The 23,179-nt window shown below is 48.4% G+C and overlaps 8 protein-coding genes across 9 annotated transcripts; 5 read left to right on the forward strand and 3 right to left on the reverse strand.

Moving 5' to 3' along the window:
• The first annotated feature begins 181 nt into the window (after positions 1-181).
• FVEG_06817 (transcriptional adapter 2-alpha) lies at positions 182-2,435 on the forward strand. Its single transcript, XM_018895235.1, has 2 exons — positions 182-577; positions 709-2,435. Exons 1-2 carry the CDS (start codon positions 485-487, stop codon positions 2,224-2,226), a joined length of 1,611 nt encoding a protein of 536 aa, XP_018752459.1. The 5' UTR covers positions 182-484; the 3' UTR covers positions 2,227-2,435.
• Positions 2,436-3,566: 1,131 nt separating this feature from the next.
• On the reverse strand, positions 3,567-3,923 carry FVEG_15945 (hypothetical protein; the record flags this gene model as incomplete). Its single annotated transcript, XM_018905173.1, has 1 exon — positions 3,567-3,923. The coding sequence occupies one exon, from the start codon at positions 3,921-3,923 to the stop codon at positions 3,567-3,569; it is 357 nt and encodes a 118-aa protein (XP_018752460.1).
• A 463-nt stretch (positions 3,924-4,386) lies between these two features.
• FVEG_06818 (hypothetical protein) lies at positions 4,387-5,106 on the reverse strand (the record flags this gene model as incomplete). Its single annotated transcript, XM_018895236.1, has 1 exon — positions 4,387-5,106. One exon carries the CDS (start codon positions 5,104-5,106, stop codon positions 4,387-4,389), a length of 720 nt encoding a protein of 239 aa, XP_018752461.1.
• Positions 5,107-6,060: 954 nt separating this feature from the next.
• FVEG_06819 (hypothetical protein) lies at positions 6,061-6,970 on the reverse strand. The gene is made up of 2 exons (XM_018895237.1): positions 6,610-6,970; positions 6,061-6,530 (listed from the first exon to the last, which is right to left on the reverse strand). The coding sequence occupies exons 1-2, from the start codon at positions 6,773-6,775 to the stop codon at positions 6,205-6,207; spliced, it is 492 nt and encodes a 163-aa protein (XP_018752462.1). The 5' UTR covers positions 6,776-6,970; the 3' UTR covers positions 6,061-6,204.
• A 595-nt stretch (positions 6,971-7,565) lies between these two features.
• On the forward strand, positions 7,566-8,968 carry FVEG_06820 (hydrolase-HD superfamily protein). Its single transcript, XM_018895238.1, has 2 exons — positions 7,566-8,043; positions 8,091-8,968. The coding sequence occupies exons 1-2, from the start codon at positions 7,658-7,660 to the stop codon at positions 8,665-8,667; spliced, it is 963 nt and encodes a 320-aa protein (XP_018752463.1). The 5' UTR covers positions 7,566-7,657; the 3' UTR covers positions 8,668-8,968.
• Positions 8,969-9,260: 292 nt separating this feature from the next.
• FVEG_06821 (hypothetical protein) lies at positions 9,261-12,461 on the forward strand. Its single transcript, XM_018895239.1, has one exon. It carries the CDS (start codon positions 9,954-9,956, stop codon positions 11,358-11,360), a length of 1,407 nt encoding a protein of 468 aa, XP_018752464.1. The 5' UTR covers positions 9,261-9,953; the 3' UTR covers positions 11,361-12,461.
• A 1,817-nt stretch (positions 12,462-14,278) lies between these two features.
• On the forward strand, positions 14,279-15,236 carry FVEG_06822 (hypothetical protein). The gene is made up of 3 exons (XM_018895240.1): positions 14,279-14,562; positions 14,628-14,992; positions 15,044-15,236. Exons 1-3 carry the CDS (start codon positions 14,282-14,284, stop codon positions 15,220-15,222), a joined length of 825 nt encoding a protein of 274 aa, XP_018752465.1. The 5' UTR covers positions 14,279-14,281; the 3' UTR covers positions 15,223-15,236.
• A 4,809-nt stretch (positions 15,237-20,045) lies between these two features.
• On the forward strand, positions 20,046-22,882 carry FVEG_06823 (hypothetical protein). Of its 2 annotated transcripts, XM_018895241.1 has the most exons (5): positions 20,046-20,561; positions 20,629-20,686; positions 20,758-22,016; positions 22,066-22,277; positions 22,327-22,882. In XM_018895241.1, exons 1-5 carry the CDS (start codon positions 20,311-20,313, stop codon positions 22,716-22,718), a joined length of 2,172 nt encoding a protein of 723 aa, XP_018752466.1. In that variant the 5' UTR covers positions 20,046-20,310; the 3' UTR covers positions 22,719-22,882. The 2 variants fall into 2 exon arrangements, with proteins under 2 accessions (XP_018752466.1, XP_018752467.1); XM_018895242.1 differs by having other exon boundaries at positions 22,066-22,352.
• The last annotated feature ends 297 nt before the right edge of the window (positions 22,883-23,179 follow it).

Raw genomic sequence — 23,179 nt, forward strand, 5'->3', positions numbered from 1 at the left:
TCTACTTCTCTGTTGCTTATTTAGGACTCGAGTCTGAAGGTTTCTGCCATCCCCACGTCACTTGCCAATAGCGGGGATATGCGGCCCGGGGCAACTTCTTCCACGTGACTTGTGATGATTCGAGCGTGGGGTTGCTGCTAGCGGCTACTGGCTCCCATTCGAAACAACCTAATCCGCGCCCTGCAATGGAGCTCAAGTCCAGTGCACTTCAGCCCCAGACCAGCTCCTGTCAGAGCAAGCGTAGACGCCATAATCAACAACATCCGCCCCTCGACAAATCGACCCATCACCGATTCCATCAACAACCACCTCAAACCGGCATTTTCCATCGAATTTCGCGTCGCGTCATCGTTCCCAACAATCGCGCATCACCAAAAATCTTCTTTTGCACTTCCATCGCGCCTTGCGCTGCCTCGAACCCGTCGCTACTTCTAGACAGGGGGGGTAACGACGAACCTCCCGGCCCGACATCGCAGCCGGCGATATGGGTGTGATACGCAAGAAAACAATCACAAGAGGTGGCGAAGGCGGTGTAAAATACGTTTGCGATGTGTGCTCATCAGATATTACATCTACGGTAGGTCATTTTGCTGTGTTGCCTGTTGCCTGAAGCTTGTTTGGAACCGTAAAGACGCGCTTCGGAGATATACCGGCTAAACTCAATTCGATGTCATGATGGGGTTGCTAATCATGTTGGTGTTGATACAGGTCCGCATCCGATGCGCCGACTCCGACTGCAGTGACTTCGATCTCTGCGTCTCGTGTTTCGCCAAAGGTGAATCACGAAATGCCCACAACCCTGCGACACACGCTTTTCGTGTGATTGAACAAAACTCTTTCCCCATTTTTGATCGAGAATGGGGTGCCGACGAAGAATTACTCCTCCTCGAGGGTGCTGAAATATATGGTCTCGGCTCATGGGCCGATATCGCAGATCATATTGGCGGCTTCCGTGAGAAGGATGAGGTTCGCGATCATTACTTATCGACTTACGTCGATTCGTCTCACTTTCCACTACCCGAACGCTGTAGCCCTCACGATTGCGAATTGGCCAATGAAATACCCAGGGAAGAATTCCAGGCTCGCAAGAAGCGACGAATAGAAGAACGACGAGATGCAGCTAAGAACGCGCCCGCTCTACAGCCCAAAACAAAGCCAACAGCTAGTGTGCCTAGCTGTCACGAGATTCAAGGATACATGCCTGGTCGTTTGGAATTCGAGACCGAATATGCAAATGAGGCAGAAGAAGCTGTCCAATTAATGCAGTTCGATCCAGGTGATGGATTGAACCCCAGGACAGGCGAGCTTGAACCTGAAATGGAGCTCAAGCTTACAGTGATGGATATTTACAACGCTCGATTGACACAACGTGTAGAGCGTAAGAAGGTTATCTTCGAGCACAATCTTCTTGAATATAGAGAGAACACAAAGCTGGAGAAGAGGCGGACCAAAGAAGAAAGGGATTTGCTCCAAAAGGCCAAACCATTCGCCCGCATGATGAACCAGCAGGACTTTGAGGAGCTCAATCAAGGACTTCTCGATGAACTTAACCTACGACAAGCCATTACGCAGCTACAGGAGTGGCGTAACATGCGTATCGGCGACCTTCGAAGCGGCGAAAAGTACGAGAACGAGAAAGCTTCGAGGATTCAGAAGGCAATTCCCATGGGATCCATGGATCGTGAGCGACTGGCATCTGCACAGAGGTCTAAGCAACCTCCTCCTCCCGAACCACCAAGTGGATCTGCTCTTCTCATCGCCCCTGAACTTCCTGCTCGACTGCTACCAGCTCCTGCTGCGGAAGTCAATGGCGATGCAAAGCCATTAACAAATGGCCATACTGATGGTCTAACCAATGGCCAGACAAACGGTCAGGTCAATGGAGTGACCAATGGAGTCAACGGTGTAAATGGAGTAAATGGCCATGCAGCTCCTAAGCAGAGATACACAGCCCAACCCATCTCCGGCGTACAACCAATGCCCATGACCCAAGACACAGCCCCAGACTTGCACCTCCTCACGCCAGAAGAGATCAAGCTTTGCGAAATCATCAGACTGCAGCCCAAGCCATATCTTATGATCAAGGAGCAGATCCTAAAGGAAGCTCTCAAGACAAACGGCACGTTGAAAAAGAAGCAGGCCAAAGAGATCTGTAGGCTGGACTCGCAAAAGGGAGGACGCATATTCGATTTCTTTATTAATTCAGGATGGGTTGGCAAGGCGTGATCTGGTTGTTTACTGTTTATAATACCCTTTTTGAAAACGAGGAATGGAATTGGCGCTGAGCGTTTGCTGGGAATTATGTAGTATATGTTACGCTTCTGTGGATAGATGTCACCGATACAATGTTACAAAATTAGCTACTCATTTTCGAGGCTCCAATTAGATGTAATTGCACTTGTCTACAGCTGAGAGGTTATGAGGCTTCGCCCCTGATGATGTAAATACCCGACAAGTTTGGGGTTTTAGTATTTATTTTACAGGTAGTCTAAACCTTCACCAGTTCATAGTTTTGTGTGCTGAATTTATCCATTGGACTAGAATTATAGTGATTTATTTAGTTTCTTGATCCTCATCTGCCTTCTGATCCAAGTCATGATCCAAGTCAATTGCAACTCATATCTAGTCGACACTCCAACTTATAGTGTGTTTCTTCAAATACAACTGCATCATACGCAATGCCTGGTGGACCCCTCGGCATCTGGGGAGTGGCAGCGTGGTCCAACAGATGTATATCAGCATCGTCGACAATACGGAGGTGGTGGTACGCGAGGTTGGTTCCCAAATTTCGAGCTCTGGGGAGTTCCATCGGCACGTTCGCTGATGCTTCCTTGTTCAAGATCCGAATCGTATGCTCGGGGAGGCGGAGGACCTCGAGGCAGAGGGCCCGGGGGAGCAACGCCTATAGTCCCAGGGTACAAAGAGTACATGGGCTCCGTGTATAGAGATTCTTCCCTTGGAGGTCTTGATGGTGTTGGACGTGGACATGGTGGACATGGTGGACATGGTGGACATGGCGGATGTTGACGACCCAAGAGAAACTTGGCGAACATGAGGATGATACCAACCGCTACCAGGGCCCCAACAGTCCAGGCAATGATTTCAATAGTGCACATTGCTGAAGAGTCGTCGAATTGGTTTGGCTGATGGTTAATAGGGACAGGAACGTTCATGCTGGGTATCTCTTGGTCCCGTGATTGATGAAGTGATAAGGGAAAGAAGAAGATAAATGATGAGTATTGTCAAGTGTTTTGAGCTGCAGTATATCAGATACTATTGGCAGGATGTTTGATTAAGTGAATATTGACTGTGAGGTTGTTTGGTGACGAGCCAGCCGAAAGTTGAGTTGGGTAGAAAAGGGAGGGAAAGTATCGGCGGATAACCTTGATGTTATATGTCGTGGATTCGACTGATTCGGTGAGCAAGTGACGAGAGTTTCAAGTTGAGGCTTGTAAGCAACAATATGAGACTTCTATTGACCCGAGGTGCATGTGGCTGAAGTGAAAAGATAGAGTTCCAAGGTCTGGTCACCCACCGCACAGCCCAAGCCCCGAAGCCCGGTGAGATCATGGGCTTGCCCAAACCTCATCCACGCGATGGCTGCTTGAGTTTGCCTTGTATGCTGGGGTATAGGAAGGCGGAGGAGTGCCAATAGGTTTGTAATCCGGAAGCTCAGTATCGCGAGATCCGCGAAGGGAAGTTGAAGTGTAAGACGACACAGGTTGGTGGGGAGGATTGACGAAAATGCTTTCATAGTTTTCCTCCCGATTCACCACGACGTCTCCTTGCTCTTCATCCAGATCATCAACATGTTTTTTCGATTTGCAGCCATAGGCCAGCATGAAACAAATCAACCAGACGACGCCCATGACAATGAAGAGTATAAACACCCCTGGCATTACCGTGTCCAAGGTCAAAGCCATGATGTCGAGTTCGATCGAGAAAAGAGGCGTTTTTTCGTGGATGCGAGTCGAGGCGTTAAAGAAAAGGGGGGAAAGAAATGATGCTGTCATGGATGTGAGTCTGAATCTCTTATATAACCCGAGTTGCCTCTCGAAGTTAATGTTGGTATTTGAGTTGCTTCACTGAAGATAGTTCTCACAAGAAGATGAGTTTAAGTTGCTAAAGCTTTTATTTTCTGGTCCTCGCACATTTCTAACTTCTATTTTCTAGCATAGACTTTTGACTGTCTAGTTCCTTCCAATCACGAAGCCATGAACAAGTTTTGTGCAGAGTTATTCCCAAGCTTACCAGTTACAGCGAATAAAACAAACACTGTTCCAGCTGATGGCCAGATGATCAAATCGCCCAAACCGCCGGCTGTGGGCATTTCATAGGGTAGACCCTAGCAGAGCATAGCTCTCCGGGCCAGATGGGAATGGAGTGTTAAAGGGCCATACGAGCAGGCCAAGGGTAAGTGAGAGGTGACAGGTCGATTGAATCCAGGCGGCCCTCTTCAACAGCCTTTTCGTCTGCTCCAACATAGGAAGAATCTCCATGAGCTTCCAAGACCTCCCGGAGCAAGACGAGATGGTGCTCGTCGAACGCGCCTGGATAATCCTTCAGGCGAAAGATCGCATTCTCAAGATCTACACTGTCGGATTTCTTGACCCATATCCACCCATATCTTCGACCTGTACGCCTCAAGAAGCTTCCTGAACCCTGCATGAGAAGGAGGCATCCACTAAAGAAGCCTCCCAGAAGGAGTATGATGAGAAAGACAAGGAGACGATCGCATTTGCCAGACGCATCTTCCTCGGACGGGCTGGCCTGAGCGCCGGTTCTGTCAGGAGAAGAGAGACGGAGAGTGTAGGTGAGGTCGACGACAGCAACAGCGATAGGGAGACGACTAGGGCGCACAGTTTCGGTGGGTGAAGGGAACTTGTAACCAGCTGTGGGGGCACTGTGGTCAGGCCTCAACTTATTGTCTGCTTTTGTGGCTGGCTCATCTCTCAGTGGTGGTCTGTTGACCTTGCGGTCTGGTCTGTTGTGGGTGAATCGGGTCTTGGTAGGAAGAGGAGGACGAGACTGGGTTGGGATAGAGTAAAGAAGACTATCCAGAATACCAGCCAGAGGCCGCCCCTCAGGGTTGTTCGGGTCAAGCATTTCGAAGGATGGGGGCTTTGAGAGAGGTTTGAGAAGAAATGAATATGTCGAGCGGACTCGGAGAATCGGTTTGATAATTGTCTGAGTGTTGGAGAGGTAAAATATGGACATGTCATCCTAAAAGGCATCATTTTATAATACTTGGGTGTAAGTTTTGATCAAAGTTCCCTTGTTTGCCCTACCTTATTCCATTAACCAATTATTGAGGAGCAGCTCACGGCTGTGTTCAAAGTTGGGTTCTCGAGTTCTCCGAAGCTTCAATACGCCTTGGGAGTATCGAAGGAAGCTTTTACAAGTGGTTCCGAAGAAACTATATAAGTCCTCCGGCTGACCCAGGAGACTTTGAGTCATCGAGTTCCACGAAATTCTCCCTCCAAATCGGTTATACTTTTCGACTTTTGGTCAAAAGCTCCCTCACCTCGGCCATACCAATACTCAGGCTGTCCCAAATCTAACCCACAACTCTTATTCTCTGCAGTTCACCAGATCATCAGAGCATTCGATCTCTCACCAATCATCCACTACCATCACCATGTCACCCTTGCCAGACAAAATCAACCCGCGTAACTGGCATCAACTCCTGGCTCGGCAAGATGAGGGGAGCGGCTACTACCATCCACATCCCTCCGACGGCGAATATGGCGTAGCCGATCACTCAACCGGACTCACCTGGTGGTCGGACCCAGCGACCACGCAACAACGCATCGCGGTCTTCGCGATAGTGACGGGCGTTCTGGTTGCAATCATCTTTGTTATGTTCCTCAAAATTCGCAAGCTAAAAAGGATGGTACCATTGGTTTAAGCTGATTGAGGATCATGATGTTTCTGTAAGTGGACTTTTCTTCACAGTCTATGTGTTATTGGGCTAATATCTTCTTCAGGTCAGACGTGATGCGGAATGGGGCCCATCTTTTCTCTGTCTGATGACGGATATACATCACCTCATCACAGCACCCTATTGCTTAGAGATTATCGTTGGGTTGCTCTCACTCCCTTTGCCAGGTCCCGTCCTCGAAAAGTCTTGTTCAAAATATAGTGGGAAGCATGAGATGGAAGTAGGGGTTCTATCGAAAGACTCAACTCTAGCTCTGAATACAATTAATAATTGTCCCACAAATCCTTAACGTATCCCTCCGTCAACCGTTCATCCTCTCCGTAAACCTCTTGCCATCCTGAGAATCCCCTGTCCAGCACAAACACATCTTGACCGCTCTCTCCCTTGGGGTCTTCACCCATAGACTTCAAAAGACCATCCCTCTCACGCAGATACTTGAGTGCCGCACTCGGACCCCGCTGTTGACTCAGTGCGCAGTGAAATACAACTGTCTTTTTGTCCTTCAGACGACGGACCAGAGTTGGCATCATGGCGTCGAGAGTGTGTGCGGGGATATTTGTTGAGCCCTTGATATGTCCACCAATGTAATCTTGAAAAGTCAGTCACAGAATCAAGTGGAACCGAGAAGAAGTCTTCTTTTTCGGAAAAGAGTTTGAATGCCAACTCACCATTATCACGAACATCGATAACAGCGAATGTGGGATCTGTGGCGTTGACTTCCTCGAGGATCTTCTCAGAGAGGGATTTGGCTGAGAGCCGCTTGAGTGAAGCGATTGTTGTCATTGGGCGAGCCTGTGTACGAAAAGGCGCGGCTATTCTTTGTAAGATTCGCATGCGGGAGTGAGGTTGAGTAGGTACTTTGGGAAAAGGTACCCGAAATGGATCAAGATGAGGCTCATGTAGATCTGATTGAGGTGGAGCTAAATTTACTTTTTGGTCCTTGGCGGCAGAACCCCACGTGCGTGACCAATTCTCGGAGAACAAGAAACATCAAGCTTTGATGGGATATCAAGCTAAACTCAATAAATGATATTCTAAACTTATACCAAGTCATCCAAGTCTCGTTATCGCTTAGGGCCGACGTCCTGAGTTTTCTTTCCTCCCCCTCTCTGCCACTCTGTTACGAATCAAAGATGGACATCCCTTAACTCTGAGGAGCGAAATATTGAGAGCAAGACCCATCAAAGTTGATTGGGGCATACTGTGATTGATTAACGAAACCGGTTTGGTCTCAAAGAGGGTTTGCTTCTGTTGAGAGGACACCTCAGTTCTTTGCCATCCTATCTACAAAGCTCGCTAAGATAGCAACAAGACTTCCTCGAGAGTCAATTAGTTCAGCGCCCCTATCTCACACAAAAATATAGTACATAGCGTTATCATACTATTCAAGGAGGACAGCTCCCTTTTGAACCGTAATCAACAACAACATGGCAAGCAAGAAATGTTCATCGTACCGTGTAAGTGATTGCGGTGTCGTTACCCTGTAGTGACACCAAAACAAACAAGATCCCAGCTCCCACCCCTGTAGAATGACATATGACGCACCAAACGACAGGGGCTATTAGCTGACCATTGATCAATTCCGCACTGGCACAAAACTGGACTACAAACCCACCAACTAGACTAACAAACTACCCGCTCAACCAAACCTTCTTCTGTTGTTCTAGGCTCTAGACTGTTTGTTTTCATGACCCCTTTGTCAATTGTACGCTTGTTATGACCATCTCCGTTTGTATGCGACTGCCGCAAACGATTCGTACCGTAAAAAACACTGTCAACTCGCTGCGACCACTTTCTTTATCTTGCACCAGCAACTCAACATTTACCCTGCGACGATACAGACTGTACTCTACTGCAAAGATGGGCTCACAACCGGAGAAGGACAATGGACGTGTAGATCTTCGCCCTGAGGAAGTAATTGGAGATCTGGGTTTCACGCCCATGGTCAAAGTCGCCGACCCATGGACTGTTGACAAGGTGGTCAAGGAGATTCCTGGTGGTGCGCCTACTGAAGAGTCGTCTTCGCTGCTCCCTTTCTTTCACATGCTCGAACGACTCAAGACTACCAAGCGAGAAGGATGGAGGCGATTTGGTATCTCTAGGTAAGGAAATTGGTGTCTGACTTCAAGATGTCACTAACATGCGACAGAGGAGAGTCTATCGCCGACCACATGTATCGCATGTCTCTAATCTCCATGTTTGCGCCTCCCTCTCTCGCCCCGAAGCTCGACCTTCCCAAGTGCATGAAGATGTGTCTTATTCACGACATGGCGGAGCTTCTTGTCGGCGACATCACACCCGTCGACGGCGTTCCCAAGCCCGAGAAGAGCCGACGCGAAGCGGAGACAATGGACTTTTTGACCAAGAACTTGCTACGAAATGTCGCTGGCGGCACTACAGGGGAGGACATCCGCGCTATCTGGCAGGAATACGAGGACTCCGAGACACTGGACAGTCACTTTGTGCACGACGTGGACAAGATGGAGCTTCTGCTGCAAATGGTGGAGTATGAGAAGCGCGGTGAGGGCAAGGTCGATCTTGGCGAGTTTGCGTACGTCGCGACCAGGATGACACTGCCGGAAATGAAGGCATGGGGCCAGGAGGTTCTCAAGGAGCGGGAGGCTTTCTGGGGAAGCAAGGAGCATGTCCATGGAGAGCAGGGCGTTAATGGAGGTGTTACAACTGAGCGCAAGGGCCAGCAGGACAACTACTACAACAAGGACTAAGTGATGGGAGACGAATAGTTAGACTTATGAGAGGGAAGGGCGAATGATACCAATGAGCTGAGGTCATGGCATATGGCATAGAAGAGTATGGACGCAGGGTTTACAGCGGTTCACGCGATATGAGGCATAGACTGAATAGAAGACAGGCAACGATTAACGATAGTAAGGCATACTTGAACTCCATGAACCTCATCGTTGTGATTTGTTTCAAGACCCCTGTGTTGATCATTAATCGTCTAGGACAACCAAGGATATTAGAGTAATTTAAGCAAGACAATATAGCAATGCAAATTACCCGACAGTCTGATATCTGGTATAGATAGGAGAGAAGGGAGGCCTTTTATCTTTTCGTAACTATGAGCTGTTCCTCTAATGTTCGCTTGTTCGCTTTTTATGCTCTTGGTTAGCTGAACCCTGCCGATCTCCATCAAGTGGACCAAACTCTTGGAATCAGCCACGCAAGAAGAAGCTGGAGGCTGGAGCTATAAGTCGGCAACAAACCGAAAGCGTCCCGTTCTCCACATACCATTCCTGACAAAAGGGGATTGACTGCCTGCACCTGGACAATCATCAGATACTGAGTCGTTTTAGAGTCTTATTCTCTCATCATACAGGTTACAGAGTAGAATACAGAGTAACTGCGCTCTCTATCGCGGCTGTTGAAGCAACTGCCGGGATCACTATCAACTGACCCGGACCAATCACACGTCGTCTCTGACGCTGGCCACAGGCGCTGGCCCCCCAACCATTGTTTACTTGCCCCATCGACATTCTGCCGCCAGTGGAGGACCGTCTCTCTAATCCAATACATCATAAATCCATAATCGAGCCTCACTTTCAAGGCGAGCATCTCCAAATACTGTGCGTGCATCTTAAGGTGCCCTCCCCTCTCACCCGAGCGCCATACTTTTGGCTGCGTCTATTAGAGTTGGGCGCTTGCAGCCAGGCAGCCTCCCCCTCCATGCGACCGTCATCACAAGACACAACCTGCTATCTCGCCTAGTCACGAGGCTCTCAACAATATCGCCCATCGCCATCGCAAATCGCCTTCCGAGTATCGCTTCCCCGTTGATTGCAATCTCGTCTTCTGGATCCGAATCTTCGGTTTGCTCTTACCCCAGACCCGCTTGTGCGATAGACGACCTGAGATGTGTCTCGGCTGCTGTTAAGCTTGGCCGTGAGTTACAGCTTCGCCTCCACTCGATAAGGTCATTCATTCGTCTATCTATCACCACGCGCGTGCGCGCACATACCGATCAAATCAGAAGGCACTATCACCAGGCAGAATGACGATCCCTTCGCATTTCCATATGTCGGGCGGCTTTAATAGAGAAGGCGTGCACCCTGGCCTGTTTCGCCCACCCATCTCGCCAAGCTCTAGCACCAGCTACGGATATGCTTCGCCTTACAGCACAGCAACCCCCGACGGACAAGCTACGAAACGAAAGAGACCTTGCCATGATATATCGCGATCCCAAGAATTCCGCTTCCAGGATGATTCTGATAGAAATGGTAATTTTGGAACGCCAGTGGCTCAAATGAAGAATGAGGAAATGCGGTACCAACTTGCTGGACAGCTTGATACACCGAGTTCTGGCCCTTTCAATAGCGGTATTCTCGACGAGAGCATGTATTCGGACACCGACTATCGAAAAGCGCTTGGCTCAAAACGAACCCACGACGATATCGATCATGGAGCTGGACCGACACAGCTGTTCAATCTGCCTCCCCAGCCGATACAGTCCCAAGGCTGGGGTAGCTTCGCATTCTCAACTATAGGAGGTGTTGTTGGACGTGTATGGGAGTTTTGCAAGACAGGCTCATTTCGAGGTTTCCAGGCTGGCGGTGGTAAGGCCTTTACGATGAATTCCGGCAGAGTCGAGGAGTTGGACCAGACATTATTCGAGAGTCAGCATCTACCCGGCCGATTCCCACCATCGCAAGAGGATTACTTCAACCAGCGTCAGTCTGATAACGCAGATCAAGGTGGCAACAGCGGCGCATCTACACCTACAGCACCCCATCCGAAACGAAGACATACAGACACGAAAGATGAACTTGGCAGGAATTGGGTCATGGTGAGTGATGAGAAACCAGCTGAGCCTGAACCCAAGCCTGAGCCTGAGCCTCCGCTGCGACGTCCGTCTTATCGACCGTCCCCTCGATCGCGAAACTCAGGCCCCTCCATGACTACAGGTCGACGCATCAGTGCCGCTCCATCAGCCCGATTCTCTTCTGCCTCTACGCCCGGTCAGCGACGATCCACTACCAATCGCCCGACTAGCCGTCTATCACACGCAGCAGCATCACCTTCTCCACGGCCTGCATCAACCGCGTCATTCGCGTCACTTGCTCCCCTCGCTTCTCCTCGGATAGAATCGCCCAGCAGGATACCTCAACCCACCCGCTCCACTCGTCGAAGTACCACCATCTCATCGCCGATAACAAAGCCGTCGACGCACCGCCGGTCTCACTCTAATGCCTCAGTAGCATCAGGACGTACATCGGCAGAAGCCAGTCCCCGTCTGACCGCAGAAGCCAAGCATCTCGCGGCACGCCGTAAGATGGAAGAACGAGATGCAGATGTGCGGATCAACGCTTTCAACAAACAACTACAGGACATGATTCGCCAGGGTAGAGAAGCCTTGGGTACGACGATTGAAGTGGAGGGTAACTGGGAGGATGACCTGTGAACGACTCCAGCTGCCATCCATCCATCCATCTACCTACCTTACCTCGTGACGACTCATTAGACATTTTGAAGCCACCTTCCTGCCTCGTGAAATCTCTCACTGATACCCTCATTTCTTTCGTTTCTTACTGCCTGGGCAGCAACGTCGGGGATTTTGACAGGACTTTTTTTTACTTTTTAAGGGGAGATCTTTTTTTGTCGGGGAGTTGATTAAGGATCTGGGCGTTGAAGCGAACGGAAACTGACTCTTTGCTTGTATCAGTCATACACACACAAACTCACAAACTGACTGACTGTTTTCTTGGTAGTTATAAATAACTGCCTGATTTATTCGTTTACCTCGAGGATCGATAACCTTGTCTAAATAAGCATAAAAACCTTTCTTCTCTTGTCTTAAGCTCCTGTTTAACTCCGTAGCGGACTACCAGGATGGATATCCGCGAAAACCGGTGATATACCAACCCAGCTTCTATAATAGGGAAAACGTGAAGTCTGAAGGAGACGAGTCGCTCCAATCATACGGGGCTTCGCTGTCAACAGAACGGACCGGGCTTGTCTCTCTAGACCCGGGACATCGTACCCGAAGCGGAGTATCGAAGCCCCTGGTTTATTATTGCACGTTTGATATCATCTGGGGAACCTCAGGACAAATCCTTCCCGTTCATGGATGTTGCCTGCGGCTGACGGTCTTTGTCGGCCTTGTTGATTGACGCCTTTTCGAGGTCCCTCGTATTTGTTGTTTATGTGAGAACGTTAGTCTTTGTTAATCAGCCTTGGCTACATCTTGGCAAGGCCAGCTCAGAGGGACACCGACGATCGTCCATTGAAGATGGGGTGCGTTGTTTTCTTGTCTCCTTTATGCTGTGGTGATAGGTATATGCAGTGCAGGTTGGGTGGACTTGGCGTGTAGGTAAATATAGGGCTACCTTGTCGTAGATCGAACGGCTGAGGCTTGGAGATACCCATTTTTAGGTCATCAGGTTCGGGCTACTAGCTAGAGAAACAATTGATGTGATGGGAGTTGCATATCAGTAATCTCTCAGCAAAAGAAACCTGTGATGGCCCCATAAATGATGTGCAAGAGATGCATGTTTGATGAGAAAGGGGGCTTACAGTGCACTCGGAGATTTTGATGCCCGGCTTGTGTGTTTTTCTGACTGTAACTGTGACTATTATGAATGAGATGTTGTAGTTGTCTCTTTTTTTGTCCTTGCTTTTTGCATAGAGTCTCATTCTCCTGAAGATAAAGCATCCATTGTGGATATGGATGGATGAGTTCGGTTATCGACGCGAGACTAAAGGGAAAATTGGGGGCCTCTTTTTTGTTCTCGGTCTGGTTCGAGACCGTGAGAACAGACAGTGGACTCTTCGGACTGCACGGATATTGGCGTGAAGGACCAAGCTCTAGCTACTTGCGTCGAGTTGACGGGTTTTTACTTGGCAGTGATGTTCGGCAATTTCTTCGGTTGAGGATATTGTATCGTATAGACCACAAAGTAGGTAGTTGGTAATGGTGTTGAGGTTGACATTGGCATACGTCAAGTGGCTTATTGTTTGTTGCTATCTAATGCAGTGAGCAACCCGTCTGCAGGCAGAGTTCGTACATGAGATAGTCACTAGACGACAAGATGAAGAGAAACAAGGCTGCTCTTATCTTGGCGTCGTACGTGCAATTGCATCTTATCGAACCAATACCAATACCAAGAATAATACCAATAACAATACCACAGCTCTGGTGAGAAAATAAAGCCTTGTCCATGTCTCTCCTCAGCTCGTCGGTGGGTAGTAAATGCTACCGTCCCCTATTTCGCAGGATGACCTATTGACAGGTCGGCCGCTACTCAAAGCGGATGCCCGATGGCCAAGCCTTTTATCCCATTCGAGGGGTTATTCTCCGTTCCTAGGTAGAGTAGCCTAGGTTTCACTTTTTTGGTTCTTGTGAGACAAGCCCTGTTCGGTAATCGCGAGAAGAGCCCAGACTAAGGTTAAGGTTACGTTAACGTTGGCTCTTTAATTTTTAACCTTAGTGAGCCTTTTCCAGGGGGGGTCACGCCTGAACATGGGTATGGCCAACCCGCCCTGAACCCCTGGAGCCTGCCTTTTATCGTCTGTCCAATAGTGGCTGAAACTCTTGTCTTGTGAGCGCATGGCATATGCTGCTGTAAGACTCACGAGGAAATAGATAATGCTCTTGTTGCTCTTTTTACTCGTCGGGTTGTGATACAAGAGTACCTGAGACATACAGTGCCCTGCACAAGAGATTGGCTCGAGGATCGTCCTGCATTAGATAGCGCAATACCAGGGACATGGGGGTGATCTCGTATGAAGAGCCATTGAACCACGAGATACGCTCCCATGAGGACGTGAAGGAGGAACATGGCGTAAGAATATCGACTCTTTCGTCACTTGCACAATTCAATCAATGACCAATTCAATTTAAATGCAAGGTTCCATTCCGTCGACTGCCAAGATTCCCGAGTCTCCAGCTCTCTGCATACGATGAAACCCCAGGACCAGTCTCTGAACTCATAACCCCTGCTGCACTCTACTATCTGCACACTAGAAGACTAATACTGCACAAATAGGTACGTGCTATCAAGGGCCATAAGGGCCTCGTACGTCGACGGCAAGGTTGAGGGAGGGATACCCATGCTCTTAGCTGCCACACCCATAACCCGGCTCTGGGTGATTCAGCTCGGTACGGTTTTGTGCTGTAAAGCCCGTGAAGGAAAATCTGAAGGGGACGAGAAAGAAGTATATATGAAAGAAGATTCCTCTGCTGTTTTAGACGGTCTTAGGTTCAACTCAACAGCCGCAGTTCATTCACTCGTTTCTTCACCTCCATCTCTCTTTTTGAAGCTATTCTAGTTTCAGTACTGTCGTTTACCGTCCCTCTTACACTCTATAATACCCTATCCCAAAATGCGTTTCTCTGTCCTCGCTACCTGCGCCGGCCTGCTGCAGCTTGCCGGTGCCGCTGTCCCTGTCGGCGTCGCCATCACCAAGTGCACTGTCGACAGGAACATCGCCCTCACCTTCGACGATGGTCCCTTCGCCTACACCAACGAGCTCCTCGACCAGCTCAAGAAGTACGGCTACAAGGCCACCTTCTTCATGAACGGCGAGAACTGGGCCAACATCAACGACTACGCTGCTACTGTCAAGCGTGTCGTCGCCGAGGGTCACCAGCTTGGTTCTCACACGTACGTGTTTCATCATTGACAATATGCTGTGTGACAGTTCGTATAATAGCTAACACCCATCACAGTTACAGCCATCCCGACCTTGCTACCATCAGCAACGCCAATGTCCGAACCCAGATGACTCGTCTGGAGGCTGAGTTTCTCAAGATCGTTGGAAAGTGGCCCACGTACATGCGTCCCCCTTACTTCAGCTACAACGCCAACACCCTCTCCGTTATGAAGACTCTGGGATACCACGTCATCAATGCTGATGTCGACTCTCTTGACTGGGAGTACAACACCCCTGCTGAGACCAACACTGCTCTCAACCTCTTCAAGAAGGGTATCACCAACGGTGGATCCATTGCTCTCTTCCACGATGTCCACGAGAACACTGTCCGCAACCTCATCCCTAAGGTCCTCGACGCCGTCAAGCGCAGCACCCGCATTCGTGAGTATTCTCTATCATCATTATTCCTTCTCATTACTGATATTTCTTTAGCCGTTACTGTTGGCCAGTGCCTTGGTGACCCCGCTGCCAACTGGTACAAGACCACCAAGCGTACCAAGCGTGACTTTGAGGATGATGAGGAGGCTGAGGATGAGAAGACTGTTGATGAGCGCTCTCTGTCCGAGTACATCGAGCGATCTCGTTTCCGCCGCCACGCTCACCACGCTTAAGCGTCTTTTGTCTACCAATACTTTGATGTGACTACGAATTGTTGGATAAAGTACATCATTGGAAAGAACTGCACTGCTCATATCTCATTTAATATCGCATATAAACAGACAATAGAACATGTCTCTATAATACACGGCCTCACTATTTAATCATTCCTTCTTTTGCCGTGACATTGCCAGACACTAAAGCTAACGCCTCAATTAAAGGTCCATTTAAGCATCTATTGACGAGAGCTTAAAGTCGTCTTACTTAGATGCGATAGGTCCACTCCCACTAACACCCTGCCATTGTGGCATCCTTCGCGAGTCAGCAATGCAAAAGCTTGGACTTTTTGAGGCTTATCTCTTGATCGCATCACGAGATGATCGGATTGCCAGCCAAGATGAAAGATAGGAAAAACAATGCGCTGTCAGCAATTGTAGCCCAGTTTGTCCCTGAACCCCGACGTGTGGAGTATACGAGCATTGGCGAAGCAGTGAGATTCACTCAGCTTATGCCGAGATAGATACCAAGTCAATTGACTTGGCTAAGCTAACGGATCTTTTGTAAGTTCGTTAATCACTAGTCGGCCGTTACTCGATTGAGATATCGATAGACGATCGCTGCGATGTCTTCGTGGGGGCGGAAGACTTCGCGTCAACGCGTGCTGTTGCCTAGTGCCTAGCCCCTCACCCATTGACAAGAGAATCTTGGAGCATTTTCTGTGAGATCGCGTCATTTTCATAGCAGCAAATGTGTGGTTTATTTGCAGACCGAAATTGATGCCTTACGAACCCATCATCACGTAGCTTTACTCGGTGAACACAGTTTGCTGAGCTGGGCGGGCTCTCAGATATTCTTCATTGTTACTGTTGAACTAGTTACTGAGTCCATTCCAAATGACTATGTGTGTCAGGCCATCTCTCGCGTTGATATCTTGAGAACAGGATGAATGGTATAGCTAAGATCGACTTGATGACCAGTCAGAAGATTTTGCATCGTAGGTCCTCCGACTTGGGGTTTGGCCAATGTTCAGAAAGCAAGTCTCAAAGCATCAACCACTCTGTTGCCGTGACTTGTGAATCGCTTGACCTAGGATGATTTGTGATATATTGGCCATATAAATCAAGCTAACAAGCTGTCGGAATTTTGAATGTGTCAACACCTGTTGCTGGGTTTCAAAGTATCACCACGGCTCTGAGTGACTGTTATGGTATTAAATCATTTGATTTTAGTTCCGTTGGCCTCTCACCTTTTCGTAAAAAGTATCGCGCTGAGATCAATTGTCCTTTACAACACTCTGCTAGCTTCAAGGCTTGAGATGTCCCGAGTGATTCCAAGCAAAGAGTCATGGGTTCTTTCCGGCCTCTTCATGGTCACATACCCCAAATGAAGCCAAAAGGTTGCAGGATGACTAACGATCAAACACGCAATGGGTCGATGATACGACTTTAGAACCTTCAAGGCTTGGCATGGTCTGAAGGCCTCCGTCACTTACGGCGTAAAATCATCTGCCGAAGACCACTACATCTAATCTGGTAGTCCAGGAGAATAGAAGTAATATGGGATAACCAGCTTGCACCAATCTCAGCTCAACCCTCATAGAGTTAATTGCATCATTCAGCATCTCATCACGGATAAATACAAACCATCCCACAGGTAACTTCATGACGGACAAGCCGTGAGTTCGGTGACGCTACGGGAGTCTTGGCATTTCATTTACCGAATTTCAACATCCATCCCCTGTCCAGTAGGCGAAAGCCGTACAGAGTGCGAATAGAGGCTTAGACCTGAGAGCATGAATTACAAAAAGACTCATAAATTCATCTGCCAAGACTTGCCCCGAGTCAAGACATGCATAAATACATCTGACACAATCATATCACTAGACCCTGACATTTTAAGCATATTCTCCCCTGAAACCTCATAAACTCTAACCAAGGGGTGTATCGTCCCTTGATCCCGGTAAAGTATTTAACGTAGCATGGACGTGCCGTCTGTCAGCTGAACTCTATTCAGCACTTGTCTCACATGCTTTCATGAGTTTATTTAATGGAAATGCGGGTGCCCTTGTATTTGGTGACACGGCAGTTTCGTGTCTGAGACAGTCGGACTGACGAGTGACCCGAACTCCCGTTTTCGGAATATGAGAGCGGCACGGGAGTGATTTTTGATGAATACATGCAAGGCTCCGAGATATTGCTACTAGCCTTTAAGGCTTGGAAATAGATTATTGTATAGTGTTATATGGCACTGTAAAGAAGTTTGTATCTTCTGAAGGCGTCTCGGTGTAGTCGTATCACAGTACTTATCACTCCTTAGTACGACCTGGATGCTTATGCAACCCTTGGTTGAAAGCCTCGCAACTACCTCTGCTTTACATTGCTGATACCCAATCGAAAGGTATTCTCCAAGACTCTGATGTGTGGCTAGTGCCCTATTGTTCTTCCAGAGCATTCGTTACTACTGCTGTTGTATCTAGTTAACGTGTCTAAAACTCTGTCTTTAGTTTGGGTAATGTCCTCTATTGAAATTCTGATCATAAGTCTAGGCTGACTTCCGGAGCTTTCAACATGATCAGAAGTAATTGCCACACTGCTTCTGTCGAGAAAGCGTGTAAATACTTTGCAACACAATCAATGCTGGAGCTCGGTCGTCGTACCAGGTTTGTGCTAAAATGTTGCCTATGTAGCTAGAAATCGATAGAGTTGGCTCGAATCATATAATACAGATAGCATATTTTCTACTAGATCTATCGTGTAATCTACCGTTGATATAGGGTCACCATCTTGCTGCAGAATTCGGGTTATGTCATGGTCACGACGCTTCGGTTTGCGGAATTCCAACGACATGATAATACTGAGGTTGATAAAATTTGATCAGAGGCGTACCGCATAGTTTGTTTACTTATAATATTGGCGATGCAAATATATGAAAAGAAATAAGATGGGAAAATATATTTATCGGAAGGGAGAACTCGAAGGAGAGGCGTACTCCCCTGAGCACTATCCCCTGGAATATCTAAACCTAACTAGATCCCATCGCAAAGCTCATGCTATGAGATACATATTTGTGCTTGGAGTAGGCTATAGTACCTCCTCGAGCAGGGCAATAAGTATCTACACTGCCAACTACACTAACACCGTAGTAGATAAGTATAGATAAGAATCTAGACTGTAAGAAACCAGAAGGAATAGAAGACTACTGATTTGCAGAATCTGGACCGCTAGGGAAGCAAGAAAACTTTTTAGTATTATCCTAAGTAATCATGATGCCTTGGTCAGTTAGTTCTAGTATGTATCAGTAAACCTTTAAACCATTCAAATTCTATGCCCTATCTTAACGTCTGAACCCTTATTTCCCGGGGAGGGTCGGCTCCTAGTTGTCAAGAGAGCTTCCAATGACCGAGGTCTTATCAATACTGCCTGTATAGGGCATATCAGAGGCGCCGGCCTATGGGAAATCCTCAGGTTGTTTCTCTTTATCTTCAAGAGGGCTCTTTTAACATGTGTCTTCGACTTACAGACGCTGTGGCTGTGAAGGGAAATGAATATCAATTGAGGCAGATCGTGAGAAATTATATATGCCCTTGGGTGATACTTAGTGATTTAATTTTCCCCCCTAATTACAGGTCTCGTTCTGTACTGAGAGGATAGCCCAAATAACTGCTAGCTAACCATTCACAGGTGGGATTATCCTATATTCAGCTGGAGGCCATGGCTGAGTTTGAAAACGTTGGTCAGGATTTCATCTTCAGTGCATGACATTTGGCCTTGCAGGCATGTTATAGGTGTTATAGAAATATGCTGTAGCGAATGGTTTTGAAAGCTTTTAGAATTTTTGAGAATGATGCTCTTCTTTCGATACAAGCTAATAACAACAGCTCTACCCGTTTATAGAGGGCAATGAGCACCTAGGAGATGGTTCGTAGGTCATATACTTTATTTATCTTACCGAGAGACGTGTGATAATTGATAACTGGTAGACATGACTGCATCTTGACAGCCATTAAACTGGAGTATGCTTGGATGCTACAAGGTGGTGGTTATGAAGAGGTTGCTCGGCTCGCCTATGAGGGGATCTCGGTGACATGCTCTTGATACGCCGGACAAAAGACGGGAATGAAGGAGAGGATGAGATTTTGAGTGGCGTCACTGGGTCACGGGGAGCTCGTGCAAGTCTCGACCCTTGGCATGGGTGGAATCGACGATTAGTGGCGGAAGTCGGAGGGAAGAGGCCGCGCGACGGACCGAGAGTGAAGGTGGTCGTGTGTGTTATCACGGGGAGTTGAGATAATATGATCAGTGGTGTAATAGACTATATGACTGCTGTCTAGGGTCTCTATGACTCAAGAATACTTTGTATGATTAAGTCTATCTCGAGTAAATATCATAAGTTTGTTTGCAAGTGAGTGGCTGACGGCTGTCGAAGCGAACATGATGAATTCTCTGATTCTCATGTATGTACGTAATTAGCCCATGTCGTTGACCCTTGTTCTGGATGTCGGGGAGGTCGGGGAGTTGTCAAGGCCCTTGATGGATCCGACGACCATCAACGCCAATGAATGTACCCGATGACCGATGGCCGATGATCCGTCCGGTCTCCATATAATTTTAGGGGGATGCCTCAAAAACCGTCATCAAGACCCTTTCTTTATCCGGGGAATGCATGAGGACAGAGCAATAAGTTATGGAGACTATAGAAGAATGAGGTCAGAGTATTTTGAGTCTGTACTGCATCAGACAGATATTCAATGCATCATCATATTCATCATGTGCAAAGTCCCCGATAAAGTACGCCGACGTCCCGACACCCGGAATCAGAAATCTCCACTCGAAATCTAGAATTACACTACTCGGCGACTACCGACAACCGTGACCGTGAGAGAAAATGGCCACCCCGGCGGCCGTCTCGTCTTAGAGCGCAGCGCAGCGCATCCATGGTCATGGTCAAGGGGTGAACGAGTCACGCCTGATTTTTCTCGTTCCCTTCTCGACATCAATCAATTGACGACCCGCAAACTGTCAATCTCCCCGTCGCTTCAACCTCCAAAATCAAAAGGAGAGACCGACGACCCGAAAGGACACACAGAGAGACGAGACACAGACATGACAAAGTCAAAGGCTTCTTCTCCCGGGTCATCGGCTTCCGCCTCGGCCACCCGCCGACAACACGCAACTTCTGCCACTGCCAGACCCGGAAAGGCGAGGTCCTTGGCTTGTCGACAGTGTCGCGATCGTAAAATCCGCTGTGACGGTGCTCGACCTGTCTGCGATTCGTGTTCACGACGCGGTCTATGTGCTGATCAGTGTGTCTACCCTGAGATTGAGCATGAAGGCTCCATCGCTTCGTCGCGGAGGTGAGTTTTGAGTCAAAAAGCCACCATCATCATATCATGTAGATAAGAAACTAAAACTCAATGATAGCTACATCCGTGCTCTCCAGAAGCGAGTCCAGGAACTCGAGGAGAAGGAGAAGCAGCTAGTAAGTCTTTTTACAACTAGTACCTTACTCATATTCCCTACGCTCAGGACTGGCACTCATACGCCCGATAGGAATTGGTAGTTCACGGCCACAATGCCTTCGTCGCTACGACGCCTGCTCAAGAAGAATGGAGAAAACTATCTACCTCCCCCAGTGTTGTGTCTGAGCGTATAGCAAGACCTCCAAGACATGTTGATCATGCTCTTCCGCCAATCCACACTGATTCTGGCTATTCTCTACCCAGCTTCTCTTCCAGAGCTGGTTCACTACCTGTAGTTCACGAACCAGCCAGCTACTACTCTCGCCCACACCATCTCATGGGAGCTAGTCCACCATTGACTGATGATCTTGAAGATGCTGCTCCTGCCAAGCCTTCATCGTTCGGCTCCTATTCTTCCAACGTCAAGGCCGCCTTGATGCTCCAAAAGATCACCCTTCCACCAGCAGACCTCATGGACGAGTTATTAGCAGAGTACTTCAACATTGACTGGATCACCATGCCTGTTATTCACCGACCATCGTTCTATCAACGATATCATCGCCTCATCGCTGTTGCAAACTCTCGCTACCGCCGTGACATTCCCCTCGAGGAAGCCACCGAACTCGCAGCCACCTATTCTCTGCTTTTAGGAATGCTAGCCATTGGCCAACTTACCAAGACATCGGTCACAGAATCTGTTGAGTCGCACGTATCTCACGCCTTCGAATTTCATCAGCAAGCCAAGACTCTTCTCCTCGTCGACCTTCTGTCCGTATCATCTCTCCCCGTTGTCCAGGCTTTGATTGTTCATGCTCGATTCTTGCGACGAGCGGGTACGGTCCAGGAGAGTTGGATGCTGACTGGCATGGCCCTCAGACTCGCAGAAGGCCTTATGCTTCATGTCGATCTCCCAGGAAAGGCACAGGCTGAACGCGAGGAACGGAGAAGGACATGGTGTGCTTGTGCTCTACTTGTTAGGATACAGAATTTCCCTAGAAGCCAGACAAACCCATCATTTGGCACATTCCCCCAGGAGATCGACGACGAATATCTCGAGGCTTTTCCTCACAACCCCGATCGAGTCCAACCATGCGATACCCCTTCACGACTATCTTTCTTCTACCAAACTTTGAAACTGTACGACGATATTCTTCAGCCTATCCAAGATTCTTTCAACCACAAAACAGATTCTGCTAAAGAATCGGTCTCTGATATTCTATCCGAGGCACTGAAGTTGGACTGCGATTTGGAAGAGTGGCATGCCGGTATCCCTGAGCATCTGCGCGTCAAGTTCCCCTCCACACAACCTGAGGCTATTTTCCGTCGCCAAGCAACTTTGTTGCGCATGAGGTATGTTGATAAGCCATGTGTAGAGACATAATGAGCTAACAAGTGATAGATATCTTGAGACCAAGGCTTTGATCCCCCGATTAGCAATTATGAAGCTTATCAGCAGCAATGCAACGCAACCGACTTCGATAATGGCAAAATCAATGTTCGCAGGGCTATTTGAGTCATGCTATGCTGCAAGCGTGGAGCTGGAAGATACCATGGCCCGTGAGAGGAGACTGGTGACTTTTGACGGTCCTCCCGAGAGTCATTCTGCTATTGGTAAGTCGAGACATCCTTCTACTACGATATCTATTCTAACTCCCATCAGCCCTTAGCATAATTGGCATGACCCTCACCGTCTTGGTCCAGCATCCTCTCTTTAGAGACATCATCACCAACCCCGCCCCTGTAACCGAGGAAGCCACACGATGCCTCGCGACAGCCAAGCAGTACACAACTGCTACCCACCAGCTCGCCGAGCGATTTGTTCATACTCTCGAGTCTGCCTTGCAGCCTCCCTCTCGATGTGTTTCTCCCCGCGGCGTCTTGGACCCTGCCCTGGACCCTGCCCTGGAACCTAAAGCTGTTGGGCCTGTGCTGTCGAACTTGACCGAAACCCCTGGGGCTGTGGAGATGGCCTTGCTAGGGGCTTGGTATATGAAGAGGCAGGATCTCGCGTCTTGCGGTATGCCTGTTACGGAAATTGTTTCTTTGTGGTGACTGGTTATATATACAGATATATACGGGATTGGAAAAAGGATAGGCGTTTTTATTTAGCTAGCGAGATACCCCAGCATGAATTAATGGAATGAATGTTCTGTTGAGTCCTGATCCAAATGTTTCAAGTGTTGTGTTCTTGTTCTGGCTGCCTCTGGAGGCCGTGGCCAACTGGCCGGTATAAGTGGCCGGCGTGGGCTTTTCCTAGGGCCTGCGCATTTCAGGGGTTCTCGTCTCCCCTGAGTTATCCTTTATAGGAAAGAATTCGCATGCGCCTCTATAGATCACATCACGCCAGCCCTGCTAGTTACAGCAGTTGGCCGAAGTTTTACAGGGGTCGACCAACAGCCTGAGAAAAGAGACAACAAAAAGAGGAACATACGCCCGTTCTGGAGATGAAACTCGACGATAGTAGCATGGCGCAGCTGTCGGAGGCCGACCAACCCATAACAGAAGACGATTCT

This window comes from Fusarium verticillioides, chromosome 7 (assembly GCF_000149555.1).
Source record: "Fusarium verticillioides 7600 chromosome 7, whole genome shotgun sequence".
Lineage (NCBI taxonomy): Eukaryota > Fungi > Ascomycota > Sordariomycetes > Hypocreales > Nectriaceae > Fusarium > Fusarium verticillioides.

What these genes read in the sequence shown, in the direction of transcription:
- FVEG_06817 (XM_018895235.1), top strand. Translation starts at nt 485, where the DNA reads ATGGGTGTGATACGCAAGAAAACAATCACAAGAGGTGGCGAAGGCGGT. An exon ending in CATCAGATATTACATCTACG is followed by an intron (nt 578 to 708) that starts GTAGGTCATTTT and finishes GTGTTGATACAG; the next exon opens with GTCCGCATCCGATGCGCCGA.
- FVEG_06819 (XM_018895237.1), bottom strand. Translation starts at nt 6,775, where the DNA reads ATGCGAATCTTACAAAGAATAGCCGCGCCTTTTCGTACACAGGCTCGC. An exon ending in TATCGATGTTCGTGATAATG is followed by an intron (nt 6,531 to 6,609) that starts GTGAGTTGGCAT and finishes TGACTTTTCAAG; the next exon opens with ATTACATTGGTGGACATATC.
- FVEG_06822 (XM_018895240.1), top strand. Translation starts at nt 14,282, where the DNA reads ATGCGTTTCTCTGTCCTCGCTACCTGCGCCGGCCTGCTGCAGCTTGCC. An exon ending in CACCAGCTTGGTTCTCACAC is followed by an intron (nt 14,563 to 14,627) that starts GTACGTGTTTCA and finishes CACCCATCACAG; the next exon opens with TTACAGCCATCCCGACCTTG. An exon ending in CAAGCGCAGCACCCGCATTC is followed by an intron (nt 14,993 to 15,043) that starts GTGAGTATTCTC and finishes ATATTTCTTTAG; the next exon opens with CCGTTACTGTTGGCCAGTGC.
- FVEG_06820 (XM_018895238.1), top strand. Translation starts at nt 7,658, where the DNA reads ATGACCATCTCCGTTTGTATGCGACTGCCGCAAACGATTCGTACCGTA. An exon ending in AGGCGATTTGGTATCTCTAG is followed by an intron (nt 8,044 to 8,090) that starts GTAAGGAAATTG and finishes AACATGCGACAG; the next exon opens with AGGAGAGTCTATCGCCGACC.
- FVEG_06821 (XM_018895239.1), top strand. Translation starts at nt 9,954, where the DNA reads ATGACGATCCCTTCGCATTTCCATATGTCGGGCGGCTTTAATAGAGAA.
- FVEG_06823 (XM_018895241.1), top strand. Translation starts at nt 20,311, where the DNA reads ATGACAAAGTCAAAGGCTTCTTCTCCCGGGTCATCGGCTTCCGCCTCG. An exon ending in AGGAGAAGGAGAAGCAGCTA is followed by an intron (nt 20,687 to 20,757) that starts GTAAGTCTTTTT and finishes TACGCCCGATAG; the next exon opens with GAATTGGTAGTTCACGGCCA. An exon ending in CGAGAGTCATTCTGCTATTG is followed by an intron (nt 22,278 to 22,326) that starts GTAAGTCGAGAC and finishes AACTCCCATCAG; the next exon opens with CCCTTAGCATAATTGGCATG.